At 44.5% G+C, this 15,941-nt stretch overlaps 1 protein-coding gene across 1 annotated transcript in view; it reads left to right on the top strand.

Moving 5' to 3' along the window:
• LOC146784498 (zinc metalloproteinase-disintegrin-like VLAIP-B) overlaps positions 1 to 15,941 on the top strand; it is a 2,353,571-nt gene that overhangs the window by 878,753 nt on the left and 1,458,877 nt on the right. Inside the window, exon 7 of the mRNA XM_085632965.1 lies at positions 5,756 to 5,925. Within this exon, the coding sequence (XP_085489091.1) occupies positions 5,756 to 5,925 (170 nt within the window). The remainder of the gene's footprint in view (positions 1 to 5,755; positions 5,926 to 15,941) is intronic.

Genomic DNA, 15,941 nt, shown 5'->3' with positions numbered 1-15,941 from the left:
TCCATACAGGGTGATAATCTCTCGGAGTCGCTACTGTTTTTTGGGTCCAGGGAAATCACCAGCTGGCTATCGTCCGTGTAATACGTCATGGAGATGTCAAACTCTTGAACAATCTCCACAAGTGGTTCCATATATATGTTGAAAAGTGTGGGGCTTAGTGAGGAACCCTGTGGTACCCCACAACTCAGTGACATAGTTTTAGAGAGGGTGGTGTTTTCCAATACTTGGAATGTTCTTCCCTCCAGAAACAATGCCAACCACTTGAGCGTAGTACCTTGTACCCCGATGGCCCAGAGTCTCCTTCATAATATGTGGTGGTCTACCATGTCGAAGGCAAGAGGAGTAAGGCCGCTGATTTTCCCTAGTCTAATGATGCTCTAAGTCCCTCCACAAGTCGAACCAGACTTCACTTTGGCCATCAAAAATTCTGCCCCTTTTGCTTCCATCTGTGGCAGATTGGTGAAGGTTTTTAATGGAGAGGTTACTTCCTGATCTCTTCCCCCGTTGAGGTTTTCTCTCTCTTTTTTTTGTAAAGGAACTGTAGATGTCAGTTACTTTTTAAAGAAAATAAGAGGCTAAATCATTGCACCTCTCCTCCAATGTCTCTGATGGATAGGGGTCCTGGTTTAGAGTGGTCAATACCTTAAGTACCACAAACAGTTTCCTTGAGGATTTCTGAGCCATGCTGATTTTCTCCTCAAAGAACTTTGCCTGAGTAGCTTTCATGCTATTGTAGTAATTTTATACATGATTTTACGTTGTAGATCATAATTTTTTCTCCTATCCCTTTTGATTTTTTTACAATTTTTCTATAGCGCTAACAATTGGGGATTGAACCATCCATCAGCCCTGGGTCTAGGTTTTGATTTGGAGAGAACTTTAGAGGCTACTTCATCCAGAGATTGGGTGATCCTTTTTTCCCACCAGAAAAATTCTTCTTCCACCATTGCAGGTTTCTCAGTATTAATTATAGTTGTGTCAGTTAGGATGTTCCCCCATGCCTCTGAGTTGAGCTTGGTCCATTGCCTTTTCAATGTTTTGGCCTTGGAGGGATTCATCCCCTGCTCTCGTACTAACTTTCTTAAGTTAAAGGGAATAAAATGGTGGTCTGACAAGGGTACCGGAACTGGAGAGACTATATTAATGTTTGGATCCTTGGAAATTACTGAGCCCAAGATGTGAGCCTTAGCATGTGTGGCAGTCATTACCAACTGGGCTAGTTGCAAGCTTTCTAGGTCTAATCAGAGTCTTTTGACACTGGGGAGGTTTTGGTCATTCATGTGTAGATTTAGATCTCCTAATATGGTGATGTGTAAATTCTTTAGTAACGAGCTAGATAGTGATTTGGACAAATCTTCTAAAAACTCGCCATATGGGCCTGGGAGTCTATAAATTAGGAGCCCTGATAAGGTATACGTAGGTGCTAACTAGATTGAGAAGAGGCAGCATTCACACCCTTTGATGGAAAGGGCCTTGGTGTTACACTTGCACTTTCTTTTTACTAGAATGGCCAGTTACCCCCTGCCTGCCCGATCATGTCCAATCTGTGAATTTGTTATTCTGGGGCCGGGGCATTACTATGTCAGGGGAGGAGCAGTATTTAAGCCAACTTTCTGTAATAAACAGGGCATCTAAGTTGGTCTCCTGTAATAGTATGCGGATTTCTGTTTTGTGTTTAGGCAGGGAGCAGCATTTAATCAACCCTAACTTTCTTGCCTATGGCTCCTTTAGTCCATTAGTCTTACTTGATCCTGGTTTATGGGATGACTTCCACTTTGAATTACAGTGTTGACAGACCTTCTCTAAGGATGACTCCCTCATAAAATCCCAGCCCGTCTCACAGCCGGCTATTCTGGGTTTGTTGAAGCTGCGTGTTCATGCCCAGAATATGTAAATCTAGGAAATTGTGCAGGGTTCCTGGACCCTGGGCCCGTTCGGGCATGGATGGGCTCAGACGGGCTTGCCTTTGGCGTGCATTTGGCACAACAGCGGCATGCACCCTTAGCACGTCTGCTGCGCGCCTGCTGGCTGTCCTTCATTTGAAGGTGCAGGTTAATTAGTCCCGGTCAACTAGACCGCTAACCAGCGTTTTCCCTGTCCCGAGTGCACTCTATGGTAGAGAGGATTAACCCTACCTCTTCTACTGCACTCTGTGCTCCTGCCTCTCCCACTCGGGAGGACTCTGCTTTAGCAAACAGTGAGTACTGAGTTCAACACTTTGTTTAAAATATTAAAAACAACTTGACACTGACAGATTTGAAACTGGTCAATTTAAAATAGTTACAAGTATTCTACTTTTACCTCTAAAATAACCGCAATGCTAAAAATTACCGTAATGGTGGTATTGACGACCTTCGTATTCCACATAGACTACACTGTCTCTGCTGCACGCCTGCTGGCCGGCCGACATTTGAAGGTGCATGTTAATTAGTTCTGGTCATCTAGACCGCTAACCAGCATTTTCCCTGTTCCGAGGGCACTCTATGGTAGAGAGGGCTAACCCTATCTCTTCTTCCGCACTCTATGCTCCTGCCTCTCCCACTCGGGAGGCTGCTGCTTCAGCAAACAGTGAGTGCTGAGTTCAACACTTTATTTAAAATAATAAAAACACTGAGCTGCCTCTCGTCGAGCAAAGCTGCTGGGCCTGATCAAATCCCCCTCAAATTTTATAACGTTTGTAAGGAGTCAATCGGACCCGATTTAATTGAACCAATGCAGCAGGCGCAGATGGGTATCTCGGTTCCGGGCTCATGGGCAGGGGCAGACATAGTAATTTTTTTGAAAAAAGGGAAACCACCTAGAGAACCAGGGTCATACAGACCAATAACGTTAATGAATTCTGACGCAAAGATTTTTTCTGAATCTATGGCAATCAGGCTCAGTAAGGTTATAGGTAAGATGGTTAGCTCCAGGCATCATGGCTTCATTCCAGGGAGAGGAACAACGCAGCATGTTCGTAGGGTTGTAACTCTCTTTGATGCTGCTGAAGTCTCAGGAGAACCCATGGCGGTCATGTTAATGGACGCAGAAAAGGCGTTCCACCCAGTCTCCTGGGACTACCTCTGGGCAATTATGAAGTGGACTGGCATTGGTGGGGGATTTGTTAAAGCAGTGCAGGCCTTGTATAAGGATCCTAATGCCTGACTCAGAGTTAATGGAGGATATACGGCACCCTTACTAATTAAGTGCGGTACACGCCTGGGGTGCCCATGCTCACCATTACTTTTTGCGATCTACATCCATCCTCTAATTCGGAGGTTGGAGGCGAACACCAGTATTCCCCCCATGATGTTTCATGGTTTAGAATATAAAACACTACCATACGCAGATGACATCGCACTGGTAACTCCATCTCCAGAAAATGCTCTAATTGCGATAGATGCAGAAGCTCAAACGTTTGACCTGGTGTCAGGATATGCCTTAAATGAGTCCAAGACACAGATAGTTAAGAATAAGGGGGGCTGTGTGCAATGATATACGAGTGGTGGACTCAGCTGTTTATCTAGGGATCAACATATCTGCGGACTTGGGAAAAACTGTAGATAGAAACATTGAGCCTATAGTTGCCAAAGCTAAAAAAGATTTCGACAGAATGAACAATCTACATCTGTCACTAGCAGGGCGCTGCAATGTGGTGAAAATGATGTTTCTACCCAAAATTCTGTATATCTTTAGGGCGATCCCACTTGAATTTGAAGGAAAATGGTTTTCGGCACTGGAGCACATGGTCAATAGGTTTGTCTGGGCACAAGGGAAAACAAGGATGGCACTTTGCTTTATGTCATTACCACGGGCAAGGGGAGGATGGGCTGTCCTTGATTTTAGAATGTATTATTGGGCGGCTGCCTTTCAGTATATGAGTGGATTGGTTGGTGGAGACGTGTCTGATACACAAATCAAGACTGGATTGGTTGATAGGTACTCTATTTTGATAGGAGGAGAAGCGGAGAATTGCTTCCTGAAGTTCACTGATCCCAGCTACTTTAAAAGAACCAGGTTTAAAACCTTGCTGGCTGCATATAAGATTTGGACAGTATTTCAGAAAAAAACTGTTCTAGGTAGATTGAATGATTACACCCAACTTTTTGGGAACCTAACTTTTCCTGGGGAAATATGTGCAGGCACCATAATGGCGGAATGGGAAAGGGGTGGAATTCGGAAAGTGGGCGATCTAATGGGGGTTCATGGAATGTTGCAGTTTCTAGACATACAGAATCAATATGGTATTAACACAATAAACGTTTTCAAATATCTACAAATCCGGAGTTTCCTAGCCGGAAAAAAGGGGGGCCCTGCAGATTTGCCAAAAATAAAGTTATGGAAGTTATTATGGGAGGGGAAGATTGTACAATCTGGAGGATATATGCTGAGCTTCCTGTATTTAAAAACGACGACCTCAAAAAATATGGGAAGAAGTGGGCAGATAAACTTGGCATAGACCAAGAGGGTTTTAGAGATTCATTAGAATTAGGCCAAACTGTGTTGTGTTCTGCAGGGTTGCCAGCTCAGCAATATAAAACAATCTATTCTTTGTATTACACTCTGGCAAGGATAGCACAATGGGGTGGAGGGAGTGGTACTAGATGTCCCCGATTCGACAGCACGAATGCTGAAATTATTCACATGTTCGCGTTATGTCCCCAGTTGCTTGCCTTGAAGAATTTGATAGAAACATTTTTTGAGAAAACATTAGTAACCAAAATGTGTCTTACTCCCTCTATAATATTGTTGGGGATAAATGGTGAAGATAGGCAAGATCTATTACAATACTTTCTTTTTATGGCTATGTCAGTACTACATATCTGCATTGCCTCAGCATAGCTGGATAAGGCAGCCCCAACTTTCCAACAATGGCTTGCAAGGCTATTGTCCACCTATAACCTTGAAAAGGGAATTTACGAGAGGAAGGGGAAAAGGGGGAGACTGCTGGGTAAACGTATCTGGGGACCCATCTATAGATGGAAGGAAAAGCAGTCGGGAATTGGTTCCCCTTTCCATCTTCGCAGATGGCTCTGTGAAAGGGTACCTGAAGCAAGAGAATATAAGATCTATCTGGGAAAATTATTGTTGCAATGGCTACATTTGTTGTGGTTTTTTTGTGGTTTTTTTTTGTGCTTTATCTCACTTCAATCCTGGATTTATGATTCTTATTCTTAGTCGGCTCCTTCATTTGATTTTCTCTTTGCACTTATTGTTAAAAAGTTGTACAAATACATTTCAGCCGATTTCTGAATGGCTTTTCTTTTACGCTGCTGTGCTAAAAAAAAGATAAACCAATAAAGATATTTAAAAAAAATAATAATAATCAAAACAACTTGACACTAACAGATTTTAAACTGGCCAATTTAAAATAGTTAAAAGGATTGGCAGTACTGGCAGATTTAAAATAGTTTAAAGTATCCTACCTTTTCCGCTAAAATAACTGCAATGCTAAAAATGACAGTAATGGTGGTATTGACGACCTTTGTATTCCACCTAGACTGCACTGCGCTATATGCTGTAGGGTAGGAAAGAAAGACAATTGTGAATTTTACAACAGCAAACCTATGGATGAAGAGGGCTGGCTGAAGTCCCCTTTAAGTATGCATATCATATATACAAATTTCATGAAATCAAAAGGTCTTTGCTAATCCTAGACCTAATATTATCTTTCAGAGTCATTTGATGATTGTAGACTGCACTTGTGAAATGCAGTGAAAGCTTTTCACAATACATGTTTAGGCAATGTAACAGTCTGTTTTATGCATTCCTGCAGGTTTTTAAATCCATTCATATTTTTGTGGCATTGACTGGCTTAGAAATTTGGGAAACAAATGATCTGATAGATGTGGATACATCAGTTCAAACCAGCCTCGAAAGGTTTTCAACTTGGAGACATGATGACTTGCTGACCAGGAATGCTCATGACAATGCACTGTTATTCTCGTAAGTTACAATATTTTGTGTATTCCATTCATGTATACAGAGAACATTGCTGTGGTGCCTCACTGTGCAAGCCACTACCAACTTAAGAAACATTCACTGTAGATTCAGCCTTATTCAAGTCATTCAGATAGAAAAATTTAAGACAAATTAATACATTTTAAGAGGATATAATGTAGTTTGAAACACATATTAGAGATATAGGGGGTGATTACATATAGGCAGATATCCACCATTCCACCATAGAGCTGGGATAAACACTCTGTCCCCATGACGGAGGGACAATACACCGTCCACCCAATTTATCAAGTAATGCCAAGCAGGCAGTCATTTATGAAAGAATTGGCAGGAACTGTCATTACATTGGTTCCTGTTAATGCATTTTACTCTTTGCAACAGGGATGCATTAGCAGCAGGACACAGTCCTGTTGCTCAGAGTATATATTTTCTTTACAAAAAGAAAATCCCACAACTGGATTTCCTTTTTGTAAAGAAAAAATATGTTTTCCTTACCATGGTAGTCTTCTCCCTTGGCGGGGAGCATTAAATGTTTATACCTTTCCTTACTGCCAGGTTTTACCTGGTGGTAAGACTACATGTCCGTCAATCTCCATTGGGCTGGTAGACATGTAGCCATTTCTGTGACGGCCCTTACTCCGAAGGGGGGTTGGAAAACTTTGACCACAGCAGAGACAGATATTTTCTGCTGTGGACAAAATTAAAGTCCACCTGCATTTGAATCAGTTGGAAGAACCTTCATGTTGAAGATATGTATACTTTGTTACCGATGCGATGGAGAATATCATGCCAACATATAAATTACCCCCAAACTGCTGTTGGAAGGTCTGATCACCTCTGCAGTTAAGGTTGACACCCCACTCCATATAAAATCCTTTTTTTGCATCTTCAGTAACTGTGTTGCACCTTAAACTGGGCCTTGGCAGGTGACCAGGCTCAGCTCTCCATCTACCTCTGTTGGCTCTCAACCAGCTCTAGGATCCACATTCTTGTAGGCCTTCTCTCCTCCATTCTTCTCCCACTGCCTGCTTCTGCAATACTCTCTTCTCAAATCTCTTCCTGCTCTCTTTCAGCATGAACAAGGCAGGTGGAGGAATCGCCATCATCCACAGAACTCCATGAAATGCACCACCGCCATGGATGACACCATCCAAGCAATGGAACACCTCAACCTCATTATCCTAACAGATAAGAAGTCCGCCATCAGGGGAACCCTTGCATACGGTCCACCAAGACTTTGAACCACATTCTGCAACCTTATCACTAATTTTACTGCCCCCCTCACTATCGATTTGAAGGAGTTCATGTTCCTGGGTGACATCAACTTCCACCTTGACAACAAAACAGACCATCACTCCACCAAACTCCTTGACAGCCTGGACAACATTGACCATACACAACTCGTACACAACCCTAGGCATATCCCAGGAAACATGCTTGACCCGATATTCACCTCCAGTGACCACATCAAATACAGCCACATCACTGAACTCACATGGACTCACCACTTCATCGTTAACTTCATGCCTCAACAACAACAAGCCCCTTAGTCCTTTCGAAGTAGATGCATGGGATCAGGCCAAAAGCTTCTAGGCCCCCAGGGGCAGCAATCTAGCTAAACCCTAGCCCCATTTCCAGCAGTTTCTCCAAAACCACTACAATTCACCAAAGACTGCACATTATCACCAGGTGGAAGGTCACATCAGCTTTTTCTCCCCGGCTGGAGGAGTATCACATTTGACCAATGGGTGCTTCAGATTGTGGTTACAATTGCTCCCTACAAGTTTGGGTTCTGTCTATTTTCTGCTGCTGAAGAAGGACAGAGGCCCTCGCCCCATCCTAGATCTTCATCTTTGGAACTTCTGAAGCAGAAGTTTTTTTTTTTTATTGAGTTTTCATGAAATAGTGCAATACATGATCAAACAAACATTACCAGCACATGTCAATCATTGCTCGTCAGATGATACAGTGGACATCACATTTCATTTCCCATCGTATCCTTCTATATCACACAACCATGTTGTATGGCGAAATCAGGAGCACAAATTATACATCAGTTGCTAACAAATCAGGGTGACTGTTTAGATATATCGTGAGAGGTTCCCAAAAATTACATGGCTTTGCTGAGGTAGGCAGCTCTTCTGCATATAATAAGATATTGTCCCTACAATATACAAAGCCAGGTATCCATTGCTTTAGAGTAGGCATCGCCCCTCTGCGCTTCGCAAGGAGCAGTGCTATGGCGGCACATTTTTTCTTTACAGATTTCAGTGGTAACACATAACTCAACAGGCATAACTGGCGTACATATTAGCTTACAATTCAACATTTCACCCAGTAAATCTATTACCTGTGTCTAGTATGCTTGTACCTGTACACATCCACAGGCCAGGTGAATAAAGTCAGCCTGGTCTAGTTTGCATCGTTTACAATTTGTGTTGTCCCGTAGACCATATTTGTACAGCTTTTCCGGGGTATGATAGGTTTGGTGCAAGTACTTGTAATGGATAAGGCGTAAATTGCCGTTGGGAGTCAGTAATTCTGTTAGTGCACAGCACGCCCTCCAGTCCTCTTCAGCGAGCGGAGTGTCCAATATTGAGTTCCATTTTTCATGAGCTTTTACCGTACCCTCCCCAATTTCTGTTTGCATGGCCCGGTACAGTTTAGTTACCATATGGCTTATCGTCGAACTAGTGATAAGTAGTTGTGATGAGTCTAGTGCAGGGGGTTCTGCTGGGTACGAGGGGTACAATTTCTTTATCGCCTCACGCAATCTGTGGTAAGTAAATTTAAATAGCATGGATTGATTGTTTACATATTCCAGATCTGTAGGGGTTATGAATAGTCCATTAACATAGAGGTCGCCCATCTGGGTAACGCCCACCTGCTCAAGCAGGTCCATGCTACCTCTATCGTGAGTGGCCGATATTGAGGGATTCTGTGCCAACTGCATATTGGGGGCATACAGAGGGAGTTTCTTTTCCAGATGGCCAAGTTCGAGCCACGCATTTTATGAAGTGCGGATTGTATTTATCTCCTGTCTTGCTAGATGTGGTCTGTGGTGTGTTAGATCAGCAGCCAGGTGAACAGGGTTGGCGTCGCCATCTTCCACCGCTATATGCGGCATGTATTTGATTGGATGATACCAATAGTGAGTGTATTGGGCTTGCGCACATAAGTAATATAAAACAGGTTGGGGACCTCAAATCCGCCCGAGGCATATGGTAGCGTCAGTGTGTGTAAGCTTATTCGCACTTGTTTACCTGCCCATATTAACGTTGTTAGTAGCGCCTTCAGTCTGGCAAATATTGGGGTAGGTGGGGGTATTGGAATATTCGTGAATGAATATAGTAATTTTGGGAGGACCACCATTTTTATCAGAGATATCTGATCTGCCAGTGTGAGAAGGAGTGTAATCCATCTACTTATTTGTGCATCAATTCCATCAACAACAGTGCCATAATTAGTTCTTAGTACAATTTCTGGGTCACGATGGATCCAGATGCCCAGATATTTAATGGGGTCTGTCTGCCACATCACTGGGAATTCCAGCGGGTGAGGCTGGGTGTTCTCTGTGAGTGGCAATATTGCAGATTTGTCCCAGTTTATTTGCAGGCTAAATTTAATGTATTCTCTGAGAACAGGGTTCAAATTTGCACTCGGATCTCGGCTATAAAGCACCATGTCGTCTGCATACATGGAGATGCTAATAGGGCAGAGACAGAATCTTAGCGCAGTGTGCATGTAAAGTTGTCTTATTTTACAGGTCAATGGCTCCATCACAATGGAGAACAGCAAGGGCGATAATGGGCATCCTTGCCGTGTGCCTCTCTGGATATTAAGCACCTCCGAGATGTGACCATTTACCTTTATTCTTGCAGTTGGTTTTGGTATATAATAATTGGATCCAGGTTACTAGCACAGGTGGTAGCCCCATCCTTTGAAAAATTGTGAAAAAATATGTCCAGTCTATGGAGTCAAAGGCCTTGGCTGCGTCCAGTAGGACCGCTGCTGCCTTCATCTCCTGTTTGAGCTGGTGTAATAACGCAAATATGGTGCGTAAATTGTGTGAGGTTGAGTGATTGGGAATAAAACCAGACTGATCCGGGAGTACCATGACCGGTAACAATAGCTGCAATCTTGTGGCAATAATCCTGGCTAGAATCTTAGTGTCCGTATTTATTAGTGATAATGGTCTGTAGGACTCCCCACAATCCGGTTGTTTGTCTGGTTTTAAGATAGCCACTATCAGGGAGAAGTGTGGCTCAGGGGTTAGAGGCGGCAGACCCGGAAGCTGAGATCGGTCCTGGACCAGGGTTCAATTCCCCGCCTCGGCGGGTCTTGGGCTAAAAATTCCACGGACTCGATAATTCTCGCCCCGGTGCCTCCTCGACTCACGGGTTCACACTCTGCGACTCTGGGCAATAGCTTGCTTAACCTCCACAATGGCCCCTCGCGGCGGGATGCCTGACTTTCACCTTGTGGATACCCTGCTATCTCACAGGGGAATACCAGGACGGGTTCCCTAAGCAAGTGCCGGGAAACCCACAGCGAGTAGCTGTGCGCTATATAAGCTCAACTACATTTACATATCAGTGCCTCTCGCAGCGTCGGAGGAAGTATCTGATTATTATAAGCTTCATCGTACATTGCCACGAGGTGGGGAATGAGTAATTCCGCATATGCTTTATAAAATTCTCCGGTGTATCCGTCCGGTCCCGGGGTTTTGCCATTAGGTAGGGATTTGATGGCAGCTTGTACCTCCTCCAGTGCAATGGGCTGCGCAAGTAGTTCACGCTGTCTATCACTTAGCCATACTAGTGCTATGTCTTCTAGGTAGTAAATTTCTAGTGTGGTGGCTGTGCATACAGCACACTATATGTTACTACGAAAGCGTTTAATATACCCTCATTGCTATATTTAAGTACGTCTGCCCTATCTCGCATTTTTAATACCACATGTTGTTTGTGTTCAATATGTATTTTTTGTGCTAGCTGGCGACCCGGTCTGCCCCCCTCACCCACTCTGCGGGCAGTGTGCCTACGGAAACATATTTCATTTCGTCCTCTGCAAGTTTGTTATATGTCTTTATTTCTTCTATTATTTCCCCCAGTAGCATTGCATTTTGGGTATTCTCGTACTCCGTCTCTAGCCGCTTTATACAAGCTTCGCTCTTGCTTAGCAGTGTGCGTATGTCTCGTAGAATCCCAACTGTTGTACTTATACAGACAGCTCTCAAGGTTGCCTTAAAGGCTTCCAATGTAGTGCCAGCACTATCCACTGTGTTTGCATTTAGCGTGAAAAAGTCTTCTATGGCGGTATGTATTATTTCTCTATATAGGGGATCTAGAAGGGACGTCGCATTGAATCTCCATACGAATGGAGGTGGGACATATGTCGGTATTGTGAGCATGAGAACTACAGGTTTGTTTGTGGTCCGATAATGTTTTTGGTAAGTGTTGTACGTTCAGCGTCCACGTGCAGGCTGTCTCAGTGATCAGCCAGTAGTCAATTTGGGCCCAGCTATTATGTACAGTTGAGGAGTGAGTGCCCTCTAGCAATAAGGGATTATGCAGTTGCCAAACGTCTTGCATGTGAAACTCCGATATCCCATTTAACATAGCAGTGGCAGCTCTCTGGTGTTGCTCGGTAGTCTGGTGCGACCTATCACAGGCGTCATTCAGGACAACGTTGAAGTCTCCACCCTATATTAATTCCATATCTGGGAGTGTTCTGATGATGTTCCATAAATTAACAAAGAAAGCACGATCATCAACATTTGGACCGTAAGTATTTCTGATTCCTACTCTGGAGCCGCGCAAAACACCTGTAACTATGACATAGCACCCATGGTCATCTTTTAGCGTTTGTTCTCTTATAAATTGTGTACCCTTGCGGATTAAAGTTGTTACCCCTCTGGCATATGACGAGTATGAGGAAGCTGCCACCAGTTCCGCCCGTTTTTTCCCCTGTGTGTCAGCCTTTTGTTTAACAAGGTGTGTTTCCTGGAGAAGAGCAATGCTTATGTGGTGCCTGTCTAGATAGGCAAATAACTGTCTAATTTTACGTGGGTTGTTCAGGCCCCGCACGTTCCGCGTGATTATTTTCAATGGTGCAGATTTATCGTATAGTAATGCAGCGCATTCGGGCTATTGTGGCTGGTTGACTAGCAACCAGAGGGCCCACATGCAACATCAGCAACATGTTCATGAAATGGTACATAGTGTGTTTTCACGCAATTGCGCGCCATGCTTGAGACAATGTATATGGCTGGTAAGTAAAAACCTAGAATCCAACTAACCCCCCACCCACTTTAGCATCCCAATTATGCCAAAGACATTTCCCAAACTGCAACAAAAGTGACAACGGAATGTCAGTGGGGTTCACCCAGTAGAGGGCGACTAGGTGCTCAGCGACCCACTCTGTTAGAGATGGGGCCAGAGCGGCAAATACTTAGAATTGGTATGCTGTTTAAAGATAGGTTACACAAATATCATACATTCATACTAGACTTTATAACTGTTATCTGATATCTAGAGCTGTAGGTGTCAGGAACATGCTAATATTTCCTATACCCTTAGTGGGGACATGAGTTTCAAGTCCATAGGCGTTCATTAGTCCAAACCTGTTTGCTTACATGCCTGTAGATGCTTTGAGGATCTTGTCATCTTACCCTTCCACAGCGACGAGGGGGAATTTCCAGGTATCAACGATCAGCTGTGAGGCAAATCATACAGTATAATTCACCAGAGTGTCCTCTTAGTCAGACTCCGAATGGAAGGTGTTGCTTTTCTCCTTCGCAGACTGCTGTCAGAGATGTTTGAGAAATTCATGGGCTGCCTGAGGTGTTGGTAATACTCGAGTTTTGCCCTCATGTGTCACGTGGAGCCTGGCTGGAAAGAGCATGGTGTAGGGGATGTGCATGTCTCGCAGCTTTTTTTTTACCGAAGCGTACTCCTTGCGTGCCAATTGCACCGTGAGTGTAAAGTCAGGATAGAAGGCTACCTGAGTGAAGTCCTCCCTGGCAGCGCAAGGGTGGGTGTGCATAAGTACTAAATGCTGCACACATAGTCAGTAACACTAACCCTCAGGAGTTAAAAGTCAACTTCTCAAATGAGCATTTAAATCCCGTTAACTCTTTGTCACAGAGGGCTGCTTTAACAGGGAAAAAAGAAGTGTAGGTACTGTGGAATCTGTTTTTTTAATTGTAGCGTTTAATGTAGTATAAATCGAACCTAAGCTAACATAAACCGGTTTTATGCTTTGCTCCGTTCCGGAGATGACATCTAATACTAGCTTTCCCAGTCACAATGAACACATGCCTTATGCCCAGGCTAGAAAAACTGAATCTTCTGTAATAGAATAATGAGAGAATCTTCCAATGTATTGTGCAGTAAAATGTTTCTTCTTACTTGCAAAAGTGAAAGTGATCGCGAGCGATGTGCCTGCACCATGACGAGAGAGGAAAGCCAGATGGCGCCTCTGCTCGTAATTGTGCGAGCGATGTGCACGCACCATGATGAGAGAGAAAAGCCAGATGGCACCTCTGCTTGTCATTGTGCGCGTAACCACACGCTCTATGCCACCCAAAAAGCTGTGGTCGGCTTTTTAAAGCCCACTCACTAAATGTCTCACCAGAGCAGCGCATGCGCTTGCTCAGGAGAGACCTAAAAAAGATGAACATGATCCGCATCTAGGAATCAACATCGACTGTGCCCTCAACCATGACTCTACACTGGAAAGGTATCCATCGACGATGACACACTGCCGCGAGACATCGAAACACACATCGTTGAGGGAAGTTTCATTGTCAGCGCACTGTCATTCGATGTCAACACATGCTCCCAGGAAGAAATCTCTGTCGACGGCAGGTCCCCTCCCGTCAATGTCGAGACAAGAACAGCTGGCAGAGACTCCATTGACAGCCGCCCATCGCCGTTCAAAGTCGAGGCATACTCCGACAAAGATTCCATTGAAGATGTTACTTTGCTGTTCAACGTCGAGACACACTTTGCTTAGACAGTCTACGTCAGAAGCAGGAAGGTGCCATTTGACCTTGAGCCAGACAACTCCTGGGCAATCGCCATATGTGTCAAACAGGCGTCAGTCAACATTGAGGCAGACACCTCCTTGGCAGTCTAAGGCGATGGCATCCAGGCACCACTCGACATTGAGACTTCACTCCCCGACTAAGGCTTCATCCAGGGTCTCACATCATGATTCATCCACAAGACCCCCATTGACGAGAGCACCTCATCGCTCAACGTCGAGGTGCACACTGCCGGGCCAACGTCAAAGCATTACTCATATGATAGACAAGTGTTACAGAGGTGAGCTTCAACTGCAGCATCAGGAGCTTCCTCCCACACATCAGCAGGCGGACAAATATCTCATCATCTAGATGCTCCTCAGACCCCTATTTGCCTTATTCCATGATGGATGGAAAGTGTCCGTCAATGGCCAGTTCCACAGAGTCTGGATTCACAATATTCCCGGATATATCTTGCACTAGCCTTCCTTCAAGTGGCTCTAGTGAGAATCCTAAAGAAATATAAGGCTTCAGATCAAGACTCTTTATTTCTGAGAACTGACCCTTCACTAGATTCGGTCATTATAGCCACCGCCAAAAAGATGAACTCCATCATAGTTTCAACATCCATTTCCCCGGACAAGGACAGTAAATAGATGGATTCCTTGGGAAGAAAAATGTGTAGCACATCTGTCTCATTTATGAAGGTGTCTAGCACATCAGCATTACTGGTGAGATGTGACAGGTCTCTCTGGGACTCACTGTCCAGATTTACAGAAAGGCTACCCAGGGAAAACAAGACTTCCAGGAGATTCTGCAAGAAGGAGGACTGGTGGCTAACCAGGTAATTAGCACTGTGGCGTATGGCTCTGATGTGGCTGTGCACACATATTCGGATGAAATTTGTGCCAGATGTTCATCCTGGCTTCGTCTGACAGCCATTCAGCCAGAGGCACAGCAGCACATCCTAAACCTTTGGATCACTAGCAACTCATTATTTGGGGCCCACACAGATGACAAGATGGCCAAAATGAAAACCTAGTTAGATACACTCAAGGCAGTTGTCCTTGAGAAATGGAAAGACTTCCGCTGAACGTACAGGCCTTATGACACGTGCCCCTACCATCAGAGGGTTCAAATGCCTCAATGGGCTCCACGTCAACAACAACACCAACAAGCCAGATCTCAGTCTCAGTCCAGCAGATCAGAGCGTGGATGAGGAGCTAATCGCCAACCACCAGCTTCCTCCAAGACACCAGGGAAACAATGAGTGCCTGCTTCTCTTGTCTCTGTTACCCACTCCGGTAGGGGGAGTATCACCAAACACCTCAACAAGTGGCATTTCCATCACCAGTGACAACTGGGTCTTAAACATTGTAGAGAATGGGTACTCACTATTCTTCAAGTCCCCTTCCCCAACTCTTTCACGTTCAAAAGCGCATTGCCACCAGTGGCTGCTGCTACAAAGCCTCCACTCAACTTCGCAAGGCGGCCACAGGGTAGGTTCCACCCACTCAAAAGGGAGTAAGAGTATAATCTTGGTATTTCCACATAAGGACAAAAGGTCCTTAGGGCTATGAGGAGTGCTAGAGGGGTGACCTACCTATGCCACAGGCAGTTGTTTGTAGGCATGGCACACAAGAGTGTCTGCGATGTTGACTTTTCCGTTTTTAGCTGCACCAAAACACAGTCTGCAATTGCAGTGTATTTGTGGTTGGTGAGGGGTCTCTGAGGGTGGCACAATACATGCTGCAGCCCTTAGAGACACTCTCTGGTCATAAGGCCCTTGTTACCAGTGGTACATTTTACAACGGACTTATATTTGTGCCAATTCTGGAAACAAAGGTACAGTTTTGGGAAAGAACACAGGCACTGGGACCCTGATTAGCAAGGACCCAATGCACATTCAGTCAAAGTGCATCAGGAATCAGGTCAAAAGTGGGGTGTAACCATGCAAAAATTGGTACCCTTC

This window comes from Triturus cristatus, chromosome 11, assembly GCF_964204655.1.
Source record: "Triturus cristatus chromosome 11, aTriCri1.1, whole genome shotgun sequence".
Lineage (NCBI taxonomy): Eukaryota > Metazoa > Chordata > Amphibia > Caudata > Salamandridae > Triturus > Triturus cristatus.
This window is presented reverse-complemented; position numbering and strand designations above follow the sequence as displayed.